Raw genomic sequence first — 19,249 nt, forward strand, 5'->3', positions numbered from 1 at the left:
GACCAAAACAGAGGGCGAACTGTAGCACAACAGGTAGCTGCCTCACGGGTCCTCTTTCAATGCCGGTTGTTATTTAACAACGGGAGTTTAATTTGGAGATGTCTGGTGGAACATGTGAAACTGCAAGGGAATAGAGAATATGCGATCAAATGTGACAGTTCTTAAATTAGCCCAGGAAGCAGGGAAATAACACAAATACCAGTTCAGTCTCGACAGACACTGAAACTGGGGAACATGAACCCAAACGCAAGATAGGAAGATTATTTTGGTGAACTGAACTCCGGGAACTGGAGCAGGAAACCGTGTTTGTTAGATGAGACAGTGAATAAGTTAGCAGTAGCGGTGGATTTCATTATGGATAACATCTCAGAAATGTGAGAGAAGTTGTCTCACGCTTTAGTCTGGGGAAGTCACCTTTGGATCTTGGTGAAACAAATTATCTACAGGCAGTCTGAAATGTACTACAGGCAGCCTTGCGTGCTCTGTTGCTGGAGGCACCGTTAGGATGACGATGTAACATGTTATCTTTCAGTGAAGGAGATGATAGGCAGAAATATGTTTTGAAATTAAGTATTCCAAGGGTCTTAACTGCCAAAGATCCCACCGAACCTGAGGCAGGGATGGATTCCTATCCACTTCCTGAGTACTTCTGAGGGCTAGCTTATTAACAGAAAAGGAAAACCACATTTTGCGAACAGGAAGAGCGGGTAACTGCACACTCCAATGCCAAACAGGGGTGCGCAGAGCTGCTTACAATGAAGGCATGTTGGAATGAAGCGGGGTTTTTTTTAAGACTTTGATGGCTATTGTTTAGCCTGCGCTGCAGACCTGCAAAAGAGGCTGGGAAGGAGAAGAGAAACAGAGAGATGGCAGCAACGAAGTACCCGACATGGCACGTATCCACAAAACGTGGGTACATCGCTATAAAAACAAGACTAAAGAGTGCTCTTTTGAGCTGAGCTGTTTTAGGGGACTGGGTATTAGCAAAAAAACCCCCGAAACTCAGCTGTTTGATTCCTCATGGGTCCTGGGAAAGAGAAATCTCATTTTTTTTAGTAAATAAAAAGGAATATCAAAGACATACTTTTCTATCAGCAATTTAATATAACAGAAACAATCTCCAGACCCTGATTATTTTTTTTTTTTGTTATTTGCTCATGTTAAAAAAAAAAAGGTGGGTGTTATGCAAGTTTTTACGCACTCAGATTTTGTCAGATGTTTTAAAAAATATGGGTTTGTTTTTTTGTCCCACTGTGGTCTTCTTTTTGCAATGTTTAACATCTTTACATGGGATGTTATAACTTAGATTTTCAGTTTCATTTTAAGATATAGGTTGTAATCACCCATGAAACTTCCTGTGAAACATCCCTCCGCTGTCCAAAACGAAGGAAAATTATATCATATGGACCGAGACTTTTAGAATGAAAGTATAGGTCTTGTGCTAGAAAGCCTGAAGTACTACTCATCATAGTGATTGTCTTTGATACCTCGCCAAAGACAGGACGTGGACTTTTTGACCCTGAAAACGTCTAGCCTAAAACCAGCAGGTTTTTCAGATTTCATGCCCTCCCCTTACCCGCCGTGTCTCTATTGAGCCACATCTTCTGCTGATATAGTTTGGTTGATTTCAGCTTTGCTTATTTACATTGCCAAGGATCTGCCATGGATTATTTTCCTTTGCTGTCAGTGTGATATGACGTGCTGTGCATTGCATGACAAAAAGCTGAAGCTTATAGGTATTGCTTTATTTCTGTATGTCAGCAGAACGGATCCTTCGCTCCTTCCATCTTTCGGGAGCGAGGTGTATCTGTGGTGACCGGCAGGCACTGAGACTGGCGTTAGGAAGTCCCCTGATGTACCGTTAACCTTTTTTATTGTGAGTACAGCCGGAAACTGGGTGACCCCAGCCCTACGTTTTTGTGGGACCTTTCCCCAACTGTGGCTGGCGCTCCTGGGCAAGTGCCGGCCCTGTCTGTGCTCCTGAGGCAAGCCAGGTTCTGGAGGAGCCCTGTGGGGAAAGGGTGCCCCTGCTCTTTTTGCCTCTGATCCCCTTGAGCGACACTCAGGCTGCCTGGATGTCCAGACGTTGCTGCCCTTTCTCCATTTCTGCTGGGACATTCATTATCGTTTCAACCCCAAAAACTCTGTGGGAAGGGAGGGCCTGTTCCCGGTCACCGCCGGGCCTGGCCAGTGGGCCGAGAGGGACGGGGCCACCAGCCTGCCGGCCCCGCTCTGCCATGGCAGGAGGGGTGCAGTCAGGATACTGCCCCACGCAAACCGGGAGCGGGCCCGATCACGGGGCCAGGTGCCGGGAGCCACCCCGGAGCCACCCGAGCCCTCAGCACTTCCCGCCGCCGCGGAGGGGGGCGGCCGTAGGGCCTCACCCCACCCCGACCCGGGTGGGCGGCGCGGGCCCTTGGCTCCTCCCCTTCCCCACCGCCCCCGCCGGGCCGAGAGGGGCGTGGCGTGCCGGGCGCGCCCCCGCGCAGACGCGGACGCGCGGGGCGCGCGCAGGTGGCGGGCGGCCCCGGCTGCGCTCGCTGCCGCGGGCCGGCCTCTGCTGGGGTTAGCGCGTCGCCGGCGGGCGGGCAGGGAGGGAGGGAAGGAAGGAGCGAGCACCGGGCCGGGGCTGCCGCCTCAGCCTCCTCCTCCCACGTGAAGGGCCGTCGCCACCCCGGCGAGCGCCGCGGCCGGCCGAGGAGCCCAGCTGCCCCGCAGCGCGGGGGCTTCCCCTCCGCCTTCCACTCTCTGGGCCCGAACCGAGCCGCTTGCGGGGCGCCGCTTCTCCGCTCCCGCCGCTTCTGGGAGGCGGCTGGCGCCGCGGCGCTGCCCTCCCCCGTGAATCCTCCTCACGGGGTGGGCGTGAGGAGCGGGGGCTGCGGCGGCCCCCCGCTCCCGGGCGTCCCAGCCCCGCCGGCGGTGGATGCGCCCGGGAGGAGCCGCCGAGCCCGCCCAGCCCTTTTCAGGGACGCGGGGAGCCGGGATGACTTGACGCCGGGCCCGCGGCGTGCCGTGCCGTGCCATGGAAGGGATGACACGCTTCGTAGTGGCCTCGGCGGCCGCGGCGCGCTGGCGGCCGGCGCTGCCCGCTCTGCTGCCGCTGCTGCTCGCCGTGCCGGCGCTGCGGGGCTCGCCCGCCGCAGGTAAGGGAACAAAGGGGGCCGTCCGGGCCGCGGCAGGTGTGCCGGGACGGGCCGTGAGGGAGGGGGACGAACGGCTGTTGGCAAGCCGTTGCGGGCGTCCGTTGGCGGGCGCGTGCGGGGGGCGGCAGCGCCGGTAACAATGCGGCGGTGCTTGCGGGCGGGGGCCGCCGCCTCCACGCGCGGCGCGGCCGGGGGAGCCCCGCCAGAAAAGGCGCGCATTGTCTGCGGCCCTGCCGGCGTGTCCGCTGTCGGCCTGGGGCCGTGGGGCAGCCCCCAGGCGCGGTGCGGGGAGGAGGGGTGTGTGTTGGTGGCAGCCCTGTCCCGGAGCTCTCGGGGCGGGGGGGACCCGGTGTTTGGGGTGTGGGGGTTGGCCTCTGCCGGCCCGGAGTTGCGGTCCTAGCCTCCCCTCCGCTCTCACCCTCGCCTACGGCTGCCGGAGTGCCCAGGGAGTTTGGGGGTGCCGGCACCTGCGGGGTGCAGGGCAGCCCGCTTCTCCTTCGCCCTTCCAGTTAGGAAGCATCAGAGCCCCGCGGAACGTGTTACTTCCCAAGCACAGCCGTGGCGTGACTCGTGCGTGGAGAGAACTGTTCGGGCTTCGGAGGGTGGTGTGTGTTCAGTAGGTATTTTAAAAGAGCCAGGAATCGGCGACCCCCCCCCCCCCCCCCCTTCTTTTCTCTAGTGGTTCCAGGCATCAGAATTAGTCTGTAGTTAAGCAGACACTTTAATCACAAAGATGTCTCATTTGGTTCTGCTCCCATAGCACCTCTTGGGTCGTCTTTAGTACTTTTTTAATAAAAAAAAACCCCAAACCTAACATTTTACAGAAAGGAACAATTTGCTGTGACTGCAGGTTTTCTTTTTGGTAACAGGTATAAAGTAATACATTTTTATGAATGTCAATAAGTTGCTGATAAGTGATAAGAACCAGCATTAACATATTCAGTGCAGTGGACCAACTAGTGTTGACTCTTTTTATTTAAACATGAGAATTGCGGTGATTATTGTTGGGTGCTTAAGAAGCCTTGATGTTATAAAACATGCTTATCTTTTTAATAATACTTTATTTCTACTTCAGAAAGTAGTTTGTGTTTTGATGGTGGCTGGTTGGCTTTTCAGGGAAATTATGCTCTGCTCCAGCTGCCTTTGTAGCCAACAAGATATGTTGCACTTCCAATCTATGTGACAGTTAATAAAATCGAGTAAGTTTCAGAGATTCTTTTTTTCTTAAATATAAAGGGCTTTGCGTACAAATAGGAGAAGGCAAAGCAGTAGGTTCATAAGTTGGAGATTTGCTTGGGATTTTTTTCCCCTCTGAGGTTAACAGAATGGCTGGTGGTTTTTTTTCTAGATTTTCATAGTAAGTCAATGAAGGCTTTTGTTTAATTGTTTGTGTAATACTTAATAGTTCTTAATTAAATAATGCTGGGGATTTCGGTAAACTTTTGTGTGATGGTGTGCATCCTTGTGTAACTTAAAAACAGCAGTAGAAATATTATGTAACTTAGCCAATGCTTAGGCTGCTGGAAGAGAGCACTTGGAGACAGCAGATCTTGCCCAAAGCCATGCTTTCCTGCTCCGTCTAGGGCAGGAGCCTTCAAGCTGTTTTGATTTGCAAGTCCTCTATGTTTTCTCTTTCCACTGGGCATGTGAATCATGTACAATGAACTTCAGCATACTAGGAGCAAACTCGCTTTTCAGAGGATGCTTTTCGTAGACATCTTAGAAATGGTCCATTGATCACAGAGATTTAAAGACTGCAGGTTACAGAGAACAAGAATATTTTGTTCCTTTTTGGTTAAGGTGAAATGCTTTATTAGAAAGCATGTCAGGAGTCTGATTTCTCTATTTTAGGCCCATAATGTTTAAAAAGTTAGGACACAGCCTTTATCCTAATCTTTTGTTTAGCCTTGAAATGTTTTGATGGTATAATGGATGGTGTGAAACAGAAGAGATGTGTACTGGTCATTTGCAGTAGGCTTGGACAACATTCACATAATTGCTCAACAGATTTACAACTCCCTGAGTATCTCTCTTGGGTGCAGTTCATTTGCTTTTCAATGCCATTTGGTCTTGCCCAGTTTAGGGAAGAGCAAGAGCAAACTCCTACAGCTTTGAGTTATGCAGAAAAGGGGCATACAGTAAGAGCAGAATGGCTGTTAGAGCCACTTGCTTGCAGTTGAAATAGCAAAGTGAACATCAGTACTTAAGAAAATTAAGTAGTAAATCAACTTGGATTCTGGAATGCTTGATCCAGCTCCCACTGAAGTCACATGTCGCTGAGTCAGGGCTTCAGCTTCCACAATTAAGCAGATGCTAAACTCTTAGGATGTGCATAGGCTGCTAGTGTGCTAAAGGTACGTATGCGTTTGAGCACCTCTGTGAACTATGGTTTTGGTCAGGCTCCATGAGTGTCATACTGCTTAGCCCAGGCTGTGTTTTCGCTTTTGTTCCATTGCACAATCTGAGTTAACTCCCGCATTGACAATCAGGAGGATTTATCTTGTCTCGCTGTGCTGTTTTCATGGGAGAGAGGAGAGCTCTGTGCCGGACTTAGAAAAGTCTGTGGTGAGTCTCCTTGGAGACTCAAGGACCAAAGACAAGTTGTGGAGGTCAGGCAAGGAATCAGATGTAGCTGCCTTATGGGACAGATGCAGGATATTGTTTATTCAACTTAATTGCATGAGTGTGTTGCAGACACTTGAGTTGGCATCATGTCTCTTGTGGCCAGTTCAGCTTGTCAAGCTTGCTTCCAGTTCATTTTCATGGAAGACCCATATGGTTGGAGGATTCCCTTTAAGGCTGCTTTCTATGCTCTGCTTGCTTTATTTATGTCAGCCTCGTGTCTACAAGCTACACTTGTAGTCTTGCCAGAGGAAACGTGTTTTTTGTTTGCATGTTCTTTCAAGAAGTTAGAATGCTGAACAAGCTAGTGGACAGTGCAGCTTTTTGTTCAATTGTGTCTGTTTTGTGAATGACATTTGTTTTCTGTGAAGCAAGGTCTTAGACTTCTCAGGCAGGGCTGGGACTTGAAATATAGCATGTCTTAAATAAAGTAGGCTTTGACCTACCTTGGGTAATAGATTTCAGGAACTGGACATATTAAAGAGCAGTGATTCTTGCTGCAGCATAAATCTTTTCCAAGAGGTCTCGGGAAGCTGATGATTGTGGTAAGTGGCAGGTTCTGACAACCCAGCTCTTATTTCTCAATTCAGAATGTGGGTGTTGAAGGGGGAGTTGCTAGGGAGAGAAGTGAAGCAGATTAGGCTTCTTAATAATGCAGTTTCACTTCAGCTGTGGGAGACATGGCTTTCCTTCATGTGAAAGTAAATCTGTTTATGGATGGTATCCTAAACTACCAGTGAGTCTCCAGCCTGGCCCATTGTGGCGTACAGTATGAATAACACTAATTGCGTAAGAGTTATTATGGATGATGTCCTTAACTACTAGTGTGTCTCTAGCCTGGCCCATTGTGGCATACAGTATGAATAACACTAATTGCATAAGAGTTATTAAATAGAGTGTGTCGTGGGAACCTATGTATAAGTAGAAAGCCATAAGGAAATGGCACAAGTTGTCTTTTAAATTTTGTCTTGGAACCCCAAAGTTAAGTCGAATGGTAGTACTAAATGAACGATGCAGACTTAATTTATTTTTTGGCTCATATATAATAATCACATTTTCACGGAGGCCTTGTCAGTACAGCCAGTTTTGCACTCTGGAGTTGCAAGATACGATGTCTCTTTTTTTTTTTATCCCTTTAGAAGTCATATATTCCTGTGCTTTTCTTTAGTGGTTGCTAAACACATATGAGCTCAATAACAAATTTGATTGACACTCCCTATATGTGCTGTGTTTTCAGCTGTTGGTGTTATTGGAGATAGCTGTTTTGGAAGACTAAGGGAAAACCTTTCATAAGAGCAATGGATTAGTGGTGTCTTCTTCCTAATGCATGAGATGGGGAAAAAGATATGACTGACCATCAGTAGTCACGTAACTGATTACATCAGTGTAACTAATTGCATGTAAAATGCACAGAATAGATACTGGAAAATTGTAGGCTGGACTGATTGTGCTAGCTCTTATTAAAGCTGTAAAATGTTATAAGATGCTTGTTAAGAAATATTACTGCTTTGCAGTGGAGTTGAGAACAAACTTAATGCAATTGAAATTTTGTAAATTGTGCATTTTGCTATGGGCTGAAGCTTTTTTTTTCTTTATGAAATGTCAGTTGAAAGAGTTCAGCTACTTCTGATGTTGCGGCAAGAGGAAAACAATGGTTTCTGCTTTGAGTTCTGCCAGCTTCTTTTCTGAACAACTTTAATACCCTTATGCTTTGGAGCATGCAGTTAAACTTTGGCAGATTGTGTCTGCTCTGAAGGGGATGTTTTCTCTGCTTCTGCTTTGAAAGTGATTTTTTTCAAAAGCTTGTAACAACTGAATTTAGGCACACATGGCTGTGGTAGAGATGATGCATTTTTTGTCTGCTAAAACTTGGATATAGCCTGTTCTCCTAGAACCTCACTTACCTATTAATACTGACCAGGGAATATGTGTGCCACCTGGGCAAACATGCTAAGCGTGCTTCCCATAGCCCAAAAAAGATTGGACTTCCCTGTGAAAGTCATTCTAAGCTATTTCAGAAGGGGGACTGGATTGACCTTTAGGACTGAGAGCTGGCGCCTGCCTGCCTTGTGTTTTTAAGGATGTGTCTGTGCTACATAATGGGGTGCTTTACTTTCTTTTAGGGGCACTTGGGCATCTACCTTATGGTGCGGTGTTGGGTGGTGGTACTTGATTGCACTAGGTGCAAGACAGAAAACAGAAGGCTTTTAGAAGGAGCCAGCATGGAACGTGCATTTAGGTAAGCAGCAGGAGTAAGAGAAGGGTTTAGGGATCTTTTCCGGTCACTGTTCATTGATGAAATGTATGCAGAAATCTAGGAATTGTAAGAGTAGCAGGGGAAGACACACACAAATTGCAAGAGAGTTTGTGAGATGAAAGAAACTGGAACTGGCAGGGCACGAAGACTGGGAGGTAAGACATTAGGTCAGGAGTGGGAAATAGGTCTGTGGATTAGGGAAACTGCAATGCAGGAATTAATCCTAGAAGAAATAAGCAGTGCAGCCTGGTAGCAGGTTGAGCACACTGGGAAACACGGATGGCCTTGGTTTAAAAAAAGGAAAATAAACCTCCAAAAAATGATGTTGAAAGGAGGAATCAGAAGTAGGGGAGATATGGGACTGGGACAAGACTGGAAGATATGTGGCTGAAAGCATCAGGCTTGGAACTTAGCAATGGAGAAGCGTGTGCCCCACTGTTCTGGGACACTTACTCCAGAATTTGGCACAGAACCCAGGGCTTCAAAGTATTAGCCCTTTCCTCTTCTGTCAGGAGCATGATAATCTGCTGCTACTCCTTGAACATTTCATGAACACACATGTTTCAGCCTTGTGGCAGAAGTGTTTTTCAGAGTTTGTTTTAAGAACTGGAAAACTTCCTCCACAGAAATTTTAGTGGCATATGGAGACTGCAAAGGCAAAAATCAGCAAGTTGGAAGTACTGACATTCAATAACCTGTGCAGTTTTAAAATACTTCTGTGCCTGTAAGTTATGGTACAGCTATACTCACACGTGATCACAAAGTGTATATCCATATCGATAATATTTATAGCTATATAGGCACCTGCACATAAATATCTGTACACATACATACCCACGTGCAGACAGGACCCGCATTGCATTCAGCATACAAAACGGATCCTGCTCTGGGGACAAATAAGTGTTGGATAGCAAATGAAGAAGTTATCTACAGGACTCTTGCTTCTTTTGTAGCAGATGTTCGAAGGTGTGAAATGAATGAGGCGAGCGACAGGGAAGTTTGAATAAAGGTTTCACTGTTAATGTAATTAAGTGCTGTCCTAGACAAATGAATTGTGTTGCTGTTGCAGAGTTTCAGTGATTTGAGTAAGTTGCTTAAACCAAGCCTCCCACAGGTGGTCACTAGCTGTGTGTTCCTCATTTACTGGATGTGAGACCTCAGGGATCTGTGTTGCAGAAATGCTGAGTGCTTGCAGCTGCCAAAGAAGTCAAGAGGAGCTGTTCTTGAATAGATGTTGTGTCTGTCATTCTAAATACTCATTAATGTTTCAAATTGGGCACATGGAATTCGATCTTGTTTCTTAGATTCACCATTTGTAAGATGTAATTTCTTAGATGTAATTGATTTTCAAAATAGCGTGCAATGTTCACATGTAGTGGGAGCACAAAAGAAAAGTTAATCAGAAAGCCAAAGACTTTTGTCTTTAGAACAGTAAAGATCCAGTGGATGATATTGGATGTCTGCTGAACTTGAATGCACAGGAAAGAAGTGTAAGAAATAAACTATGTATAAGCAAATAGAAAGTAACAGGTGGTGGTGGTGTAACAGTATGCATTTACCTATTGAGACTTTTTTAGTGAGAGTTAACTACTCTTACAGATGGGAAGAAGTACTGTGCTGTATCTAAGGGTAGTAGGGTTTTGTTTGATTAATTTTTTAAAAAAATTATTCATAAAAAGAATTCATTTATGGTTCCTGACGTTTGTTGCTCACTTTCAGTTTTAGCAGTTTCAGCCTACGTCCTCTACCTGCTTGTTCTTCACGCACAAACTTTTAGTCCTCTTCCTTTCTCCCCTCTGATTTAGAGAAACTTCTCTTCCATAAATCAGTTCCATGTATAGACTTTTCAATTGGCTTTAGCCATCTGGTGAAGACAGTGTGTCTGGTCTTGTGGTTTGAAATAGAGGTAAGAGGCTAAAATTCACCAGCAAGTAAGGGGAGGAGGAGGGAGGAATGCTGGAAAACAGTAAAAGAAGGGCCTGAAAATCCAGATGCTTTTCAGTAAGGGAAGTGCATAATAATATCTTACTGAAGGGGCTGAAAACGTGCACAGCTGTAGGATGGGGAATAGGCAATGCAACAGTGCTATATGAAGGGATCTGGTGTTTATCGCGGGTCACAAACAGAACGTGATTCAACAAGATCACAGTGGTGCTGGAACCTATGAACACATGTGTTACGGTCTTTGGTATATCCTGTGTAATAACTTGTTCCTTCTCTTCAGTGGCAGAAGAGCTCCAGCTGGAATGCTGTGTCTAATATGGGACCTTGTCCTTTAAGGAGGAGACAGGCTACTGGAGAGAGTTCAGATCACAGGAGTATTTGGGTTGGGTAATCTAGAACAAAAAAACAGGTGAATGGGACTTTATTCAAACATATAAAAGATAAATACAGAGAGAAGTCTAATAAACAGTTGTTTATGTTGAGTAAGAAAAGAAACGAAAGACGAATTGCAGTGAACAAGACAGGTTTTCTAACTGCTGATCTTTCTAATAGTGGGGATAATGAAACCCTGAAATACATGGTTTGGGGCAATAATGTAATCTGTCACCAGAGTTGTAAGAACAGCTTGTATAATGATCTAACAGAAGTGGATTGCAACAGCGATTCCACAGTGGTGTAGAAGGATGGAGTAGATGACCTCCTGAAATATTTTGCAATTTTGTTTTTGTGAGATTTTATAAATAGTGTAATTTATGTGCAGACGTGCAACATTGGGGCCAATATCTGTTCATTACTGAAAGCTTTGTTGTGCTATTCAAGTGAAGAAACAATCTGTGGTTGTATAGTTTAATACTGTGTCATAAGCTGAATTAGGATTTCGTAGGTAGCCTTAGTAATGACACTTCCTAACTTTTGAATGATTGATTTTTAGGCTTAACGGTTTTGTAAGGTTTCAAAGAATATTTTGTAATCCTTGCTATAGTGACTGTATCTTTAGTAATAACAGGCAGGAGAAACACTATTTTTTTTAAGTTAGTCTCAGTAAAAGTTCAGTTTCTTAAACATTTAATAATACAGCATAGATTATCACTGACAGGACAGGTACAAGTAAACGGTGTGGATGTGATTCTGCATGTCTTCTCTTTATTCATCAACTGAATTATTAGTATTTATATATCTAACAGGTGGGATGGAAAGAGAGGCAGTATTAGTGCTCAAAACACTTTATTAATATTTCTGTGAAACGCGTAGTTGGGCAAGGTGGAAACTTGTTCACCTTGGCACAGAATTTAGGATTTACCCTTGCCCTTAGGGAAGGGAGAGAAGGTGGAAGGAAGAGGTCCTAAGATAATTGGGAGACTGAGCAAATAAATAGTGCCAGACCAAATCTTTCAATTGCCTGTGTTGTATGTACTGCGGGCCAGTGCAGCGCATGGCTGGGGTCTAGGTTGAAGGGAGGATGCAGAGCTTCTGTTCCTCAGTAGCTGAGAGGCAGCGGGTGCCCCACCTGGTGACTGGGAAGTGGCTGAGTTTTCAAACTGTGAGAGCAGTGTGGATGTCCTGGCCAGAGCTGTGGCCTTGCTGGCCTCCACTCAGGTGTGTGCAGTGTTTCTCAGCTCTGCAGCGAGTGTGTCCTGACAAAGCTTTTCTGGACAGTCAAGGCAATGGGGAGCTGTCTCTGCACTCTTTATCTGAAATGGGTAGGTATGGCAGGGTGAGAGAGGGAGCGGGGACAGGAACTTGTATCAGGAGGATACTGAAATAAGGAACAGTAAAGATAACACTAGGGGCTGGGGCTACTGTGGGAGTGGGTGTAGGTGAGAATATGGATTAGGGTATTGATGGTGGAAGGTTTAGCTGAGAAGTGCTGTGCTAAGAGGAGGCCTGTTTGATACTGGCAAGTTGGAGGTTTTCATGGCTCCCCCATATATATCACTTGAGTGTCCTCACTTTAGAGGTTGCCCTAGGACTACGCAAAAGAAATGGGGGCATTTTCTAAAGGGGCAGCTGGGCTCAGTTTTAATAGAAAACCATCAGGTGCTTGTTAAAATGTATTTGATAACTGTTAATGCACCTGAAAATAGATGGACCCATAGGACAGGAAGACGATACAGGTGAAGATATCTTTTCTTAAGTAGTATTGATACATTTTACAATTTTTGCTTTCCACTATTTTTTTTTTAATTTGCACCATTTTGGACTGAATTTCCTATTGAGTGTTTTTATACTGAATAAGAAAATCAAACTTGTATGATTTCTTATGTGAGAAGAAGGACCTTCTCTTGTTTGCTCCCCCAGCCAATAAGGTATGGAACTAGTTTGGGGTGCTCTTGAAGTAAAAGTTCTTTCCTTATTTAAAGGCAACTTTCTGATACTGCAAGGTAGCACAGGGACTGTTTATACTCCTTCTCCTTGGGTGTGAACTAGATTAGATGTTGAGCCTGTCTCACCTTTTCCTGTGTCCCATAATTCTATTGTAAATAAATTGCACCTCATGTATGTGGATTGCAGTGAGCACTGCTCAACCACAAAGCCACAATGATTTAGTTTAGCATTATTTGGAGGCAAAGCTCCAAGCATTTGTGTAGCAGACCCCTCTGGGCTAATAGCAGGTTACTTTTTGAATAGAAGGCAGAGGGTTGTTTATCGGCTACACCGGATTCTGATTAGGTAACTTCTTTAGTGGATGTCTGTATTTAAAACTGGAGCTACTGCTGAATTGGGACTAACTTGTGTGATATATTGGGATAGAAATTGCATGTCACAGAATAAAATCCTGATCTAGAGCAGAAGTCTGGTTTGAAGATGTTTTCAATTAGAAGCTGACAGTGACCTTGCTTCCTGTCCTTATGGTGAAAGATGAAACAAATTTGGGCTTCCAGCCATTGCTATTCAATTTTTAGAAGATGTAATTTGTTCCACTCTGAAAGAACAAAAAAAAACCCCAAACTTTTCCTTTGTCGTTCCAGAGTGCGTGTGCTTTTTATGGTAACTTGGTTAAAAAAATTACATAAATGATTACTCTGTTGATAAACAAGGTTTTGTCAAGAAATATTTTATTCAGTATTAGTACAAGCAAGCAAGTTTCAAGGAAATAAGTTGTGTTAGCCTGTTTACTTTGCTTCTGTGAGTAGTTACTTTGCTGCTTCTACAGCAGTCAGGTTCTTAAAACTGTAAAAATTGTCAGTAGGATTAGGATAGCTGAGGAATGTGAAATGAATGTAAATCCATTTTGCTTCTTTTTAAATTGTCTGGGTTCCAAGTAGACAGTGTCACTTGAAAATATAATCTTCTTAAAATCTTGTGAGCATTAGAAACTTACTTAGAGACAAAACCGAACATAGTTTCTATACTGGAGTATTAGTTCTTATGATTCTTTAGTATTTACTGCCGCTATTTTCTGTGTGTAAAGTTTGTTAAGCATTGAGGTCAGGCAAAGATAGTTCTAGAAATCTTAAAGAGGTTCTTTCAGATTCACTAAAATAACACTTAAATTAGTTGTTTTGTAATGTATTTCTTGAATGAGCCAAACCTGTCATTAAAACACGCTACTGATGTGTGAGGTTGCACTGACAGTTTAGAAAGGTTGTATTATTTTATGTTTGGAAATTAAATAGACCCTTGAAGAACAGAATGCAGCCTTATGTTTTGCTGTGTGTACAGTACAAACATCCATGTCATTTAGATAAGATACTTCTGCAGTACTTTCCCTCATTCCTAGATAGATTCAACCTCAGAGATCACATCTAAAACTTGTTTGCTGTAAAGACGGTGTTAAATAGCTTTATAGATATTTTTAAAAGCAGAAAAATGTATACATTTTGCATTTTCCAACTGCAGGTGCAAGTGTTAATAATGAAAAGTATTTTGATTTGAGTGAATATTTCAAGCTCCTATTTACGTTTTTCATTCATCAGAAGTTACATTTGTAATGAACTGGTGGACTTGGGTTTCATGAAGATGTATTTTGAGATTCGTTGCTTTTAGTTTTGAGAGTTGGAAAAAAAATCCAAGAATTTTACTAGTAGAATTAAAGTAATGAATTAATTAAAATGATAGCTATTGGAATTCTTCTGCGTGTTTAATATCAATCCTTCTGGATTGAATTATTTTGAGGAGGACAGGTGAAAAGCACAGGTGCATGTTAAATATAGTTTGTCACAGGCAGTCAAAGCAACCACCCAAAACAGCAGGTGTTTGTTGAACATGCATATAAGCTCAGGCATGTAGCAGTGGTTTCTGCTTATAATACATTAATAAGTGTGTGTTTTGGGATTTTTTTTGTTTTTTCTTTTTTTTTTTTTCCTCCCCGTGGGAAAATTTTAAATGAGATTTGTTTATTTTCATGGTTGAAGAATGCCTAAAGGGTTGAAGGCTGCGCAGGTTTGTCTATATAAGCTCACTCGATTTAATTGGGACCTCTGCCTTAAGTTCTATTTCTGTTGTGCTCACCTTAAGAGCTATATCATACAGAGTAATCTGTATACATATCAGAATAATCTGATACCAGTTTACTCTGGTAATTCTACAATGCCTTTGTTAATGTTTCTTTTATTGTAATGTAAAGGAGCATGAATGTACTCTATGAGCAGGAAAGAAATACGATAGGGAGCTATGGGAAGTTTAGGAGATGGAGAACTCAAATGATCAAAGCTCTCATTAGACTAGCTATTTTTATAACCTATGGTATTTTTATTGTGCTAACTTTCGTACAATTCATCTTGCCTGGAAACTTTGTAAGGTCATGAGCTTGTTGATACTTCCTGAATTGTTGCTGCAGTGTAAGAGAAGTAGCATTACTGCATCCTTTCTAACCTCCGGGGCTGGATTCCTTGATGCTTCAAATATGTTAAAGGTAAAACTGTTGAGGCAAGAATTTCATCCTGTGTCTGCAGGTCTGAAGAATTTAGAGCTTCTAAATTGTAGCTCTATTATCTCAAGGTAGGTGGAAAAGTATTGAAATAGGAGTTTTGTTTGAAACCTACATATTTAAATAGAATGTCTGGGATTTTTTTGATGATTTACTTTCATGAAAGAATATATATGGACAAGTAAATCAAAGCTGATGAGATATTTTATTAACAATAAATGTCTTGTATGTCTCATAATTAAACTCCTGTTCATAGTCTTTTGGGGGAACAGGTTTGTTTTTTCTCTCAGAGTGCAGGCTCTTTTTTTGTATTTGAGAAGTTGAAAAGAACACGGCAAGTATAAGATTTATTTTTTTTTATTAAACACTTGTGATCATGCAGAAATTGCTCAGTGGCTGTGTAATTGAGTTAGAGTAGCATGACTTGTGATGATGTAGTCTCTGACAGTCATATCAATAGCCTGTTTTCCATCCAAAAAATCTTGCAGACCTCCTCATAGCATTCTCTGTTGGTGTTTATGGAAAATGACATGTTTCTAAATAAAAATCATGCTTTGCTAAGTGGGCTGTTCATGAAGCAATCAATTTCTATTTTAAACAAGTAAACCCACCAGATTTTCCTCTGTTTTTTACACATTACAGCAGGTGTTATGTATATTGAATCAGAAGACACAACAATAATAGTCACAGCTAGTCTTCTGAGCTCAGCCTAGTTTCATACCAATGTTTTGTGTTGTTTATCTGGACTGTTGTGTTGTCATGATATATACCTATTCAAATAGAGGCACAAGAGCAAGAGATTGCGCTTCACAAACATGGTAACATGGTTTCTTTTATCTAATGTAGTAAACTTCAAATCCCTTTTCTTTCTTTCCCCTTGAACAAATGCATCAGCATCCCCTTCTGTGCTTTCACCAATGCTCCCCTTATTTTTCCCCATGTATTCTACCCTCTTTGCTATGTCTCTGTCTTGGAGTGAAAGTCGCAAGGAGTTCCATCTTACCTCCTACTGAAAACCAGAAAAAAATGACATGATTCCAGCTTTTCTTGGCTTTGCACTGCGTATACTTCTTCCAAGCTCTTAAGGAGGAGAGTAGAACTTGTTAGACATGGGTGGGGTTTTTTCCTTGTTGTGGAAGGGAAGACTTGGAAAAAGGGGAGGAGGAAGAAAGCAGGAGTGTAGTCTCTTGCCAGACGTGAATGATTTTTCCCTCTTACGAAGCTGTGGCTCTGTGTTATTCCACACAGGGGAAAATCCAATTTGTTTCTGTTACATCTCTCTTGTAGCTTGTTGCTTCAGCTTTTCAGATGCTTTTCATATAGGCTGTGTTTTTAAAACAATACTTTATTGGGATATCTTTCCTGTTTTGGTTTTGTTTTGTGTTTTCCCCTTTAAATGGGATAGTTCTTGAAACCCTAACTTGGAGCACAGTCATGCAGACAATTGAATTGGCACCTCTGGAGCACAGAAATTAGTGTCTGGGGACGTAAGGGAGTGGCAAGAACCTTTCAAAACACAGCTGCCACGGGCAGAATGGCACCACAGCTCTATTTTACTCTGAAATTAATTTGTTAAGGAGAAGTGGATTAGAACTGCCTTGGTTTTAAATAGCCTGCTATTGAGAAGCCTTCATTTTAGTAGCAACTTCTTTCTCATATGAACTTGATTACTTACTAGTAATTTTTATATGATCGTTGCTCTTTCTGGAATTTTTATCTTCTGAAAGGAAAGTGGATCTCTGTATTTTTAAGTAGTTCAACTCTGAGAGTACACAGTAAAATCTTTGTCTTTAAGGAAATATTCATATGAATGAATTAAAATGTCTCTTTGGTCCTCAGTCATATACTTTGTATATAAAGTTTAAGCTCCATAATTTGTCTAGATAAAGAATTTTCATTTTTATAACTGACAGGTTTAGAGAACTAATGTTCTTGCTAATGCATTTTAGTAGGGCCCTACCATCCTCATTTACAGTTGGTGCCTTCTGTTTTAGAGCTGGCTTAAACGCTTGCCTTAGTATCAGAATTATTTACTGTTCAGTCCCCACATGGCTACTCCAGTTCTTTTCTTCACACTGTTTCAGCATCTGCTGGCTTCCCTGTGCCACGGCCACTGCTCCTGCTTTGTGCTGTGCAGTGCCTCAGGGCTAGTTGTGGTACTGGCTAAACTGGTGTTGCTATTGCATTTTTGGCTCTCTTCTATTTCTCTGCGCTGTATCAAATAGAAAACCACCTTGTAGTTACACCTGTATTACTGCGTGTGCAAATCAAGTCCTTACTATAAATTCGTTCCAGTTTAACAAGCCACACTTGTCTGCAGGGCAGCAATTACATCCCTGGGCATTCTGAGGTGAATGCACAAATATATGTTTAGAGGCCTTAGAGGTCTTAACTCAGCAAGCTAGATTGTCCACGACTCTGTAAAAAGCAAGAAAATTTTGGGAGTTAAAATTTGGGTGGCCCAATGTGAAATGGTAAATGTCTAGCACTTGACTGAAATCAGGTTATGAAGTGTCTATGATATGCCATCTACCCACTGAAGAGTTGCTGCTTTAGATGTTTTCTACATCATCCAAGAGAGAGCAAGATTCCAATCAATGGGCTTCTTTAGGTAAGTAGTGGAAATATTTGTTTTCTTGCCTGATTCAACATTACCACGTGAGAGACAGGATTTGAAAACACTCTGTGTCAGTGCTGGACACAAAATATTTTGTAGCAAGCACACTCATCAATTCCAGCAGACTTTTGCAAAGTTTTAGGAGTGTGAACTTGCTGGTGGTTGCTGCTGACGGCAGCTTTCCTGTGAGCAGAAGAGTTAAGTTAATGGTGTGGAGCCTGTTGTGCTGCCTTCCAGAGCAGGAGGGGCAGCAGGGACGTTGACAAGCAGCATGGTGGCATGTCAGTTCTCAGCCCCTTCTGAGGGAATGCGAACTAATGCATTTTACAACAGAAAATGCAGGAGTCTTCCCAAATGCTGTGGTATTGTGGATGGTCGGGAGCAGAAAAAATACTGAAATATTTCGAAAATAAAATACAAGCCAGCATGTTTCTTGTTATGGAGTAAATGGGTGCATTTTATTTTTGTCTTGGTCTTTTTAAAGCCAGCTGATACTGAACTCAGTTGTGTTTGTTTTTTTTCTTTGGCTTAACGATGGAACAGTGTCTTGGGGAGAGGAAACCTCATCAGGGAGAAACTAATAAAAGTGAATCATTTGAGGCTATGCGTATTGTAGGTCACTATAGAGAGACTGTGTTTTTCCAATCTTGTGTGGAGCTGGGAGTGTCACCCTTGTGGTTTCCTTAATTATGATTTAAGTATCAGATGGATGTGAAGCATTAAAAATTCTAAAGCATCTCTGGGACTGAATTAAAAAAAAAAAATAAATCAGTGTTGCAGTTCTCAGTGGTACTTAAAATGGAGGATGACTTTTTTGCCAGAATAGGCTTTCATTGAAAAACAGACTTCCTGATATGTCCCTACATAATGGTGTAAAACCTTTAGACATTTTGCTGTTATACACTTGGCTTCAGTAATAAAATTTTGCAATGCCACTAAGAACTAAAGCAGGAAAATTTTCCAGAAGTATGTATTTCAGCTTGTCATCTTAGTAATGTTTCACTTCATTCACATTGATGATGTTAATCGGTTCTGTTCAGTAATTATTTGAAGATATGTAATAGGTGGATTTTTTTATCTATCCTGTCTAGCAGTGTAATGGTCTTTGAGATACTTGGAGAAATGTGAAAATCTCTCATGATGCTGACTGTTACAGACTTAGGCTCTTATTAGGCCTGGTTTACGTAAATGAGTTTGGGAACTGACAAGTTCTCAGTTTCCTAATCCCTTGTAGAAGAAGGAGGAAAAAACCCCAAACAAACAGGAGGCTCAAGAACACCATACAAATGTCAACTTGCCAATGTTCTAAAGAAAACTACAAGTGTTGGAAATGCCAGGTTTTATTAGATTTTCTTATTAAATAGCTGTTTTGGTTTTAGATGGACTTCACTGGGACCTCCTCTGCGGGAAACACCAACATGAGTCTTTGCTGTGAATTGGTACTGTATTGAGTATTCAGGTTTTCATAGCTTCATTTTTATTTTATTTTTTTCAGTCCCCTGCATGTACCCATATTTGTGTTGTAGGAATATATGACTTGCACCTGAGGAAGATGTGAGGACTCACATGCAGGTTTACTGCTCTTCTGTAAGGAAACTGTGGCATAAGCTTGATGTGTTTTCCATCAGTCACCGAGTTCTACAGAGCAGGCATGAAACTAAAGATGCGTTGGGATTTCCCAAATATTTGATAGAAAAATGGTATCAAAAGCATGCTTTTTAATATATAGGTTTTTCTTCTTCCTAGACCAAACTCGAGTCAAATATACAGGTGTGGATTTTTCAGGTAGAGAAACG

At 42.6% G+C, this 19,249-nt stretch overlaps 1 protein-coding gene across 5 annotated transcripts in view; it reads left to right on the plus strand.

Moving 5' to 3' along the window:
• Positions 1–2,876: 2,876 nt before the first annotated feature.
• Positions 2,877–19,249, plus strand: part of KIAA1549 (KIAA1549 ortholog) — a 152,142-nt gene continuing 135,769 nt past the window's right edge. For all 5 annotated transcript variants that reach the window (XR_012586362.1, XM_074582036.1, XM_074582058.1 and 2 more), the window contains exon 1: positions 2,877–3,143. Coding sequence is in view for 4 of the 5 variants with exons in the window: in XM_074582036.1 (XP_074438137.1) it covers positions 3,023–3,143 (121 nt within the window). In the remaining variant the exon portion in view is untranslated. The remainder of the gene's footprint in view (positions 3,144–19,249) is intronic.

The sequence above is a fragment of the Larus michahellis genome, chromosome 1, assembly GCF_964199755.1.
Source record: "Larus michahellis chromosome 1, bLarMic1.1, whole genome shotgun sequence".
NCBI classification, from domain to species: domain Eukaryota; kingdom Metazoa; phylum Chordata; class Aves; order Charadriiformes; family Laridae; genus Larus; species Larus michahellis.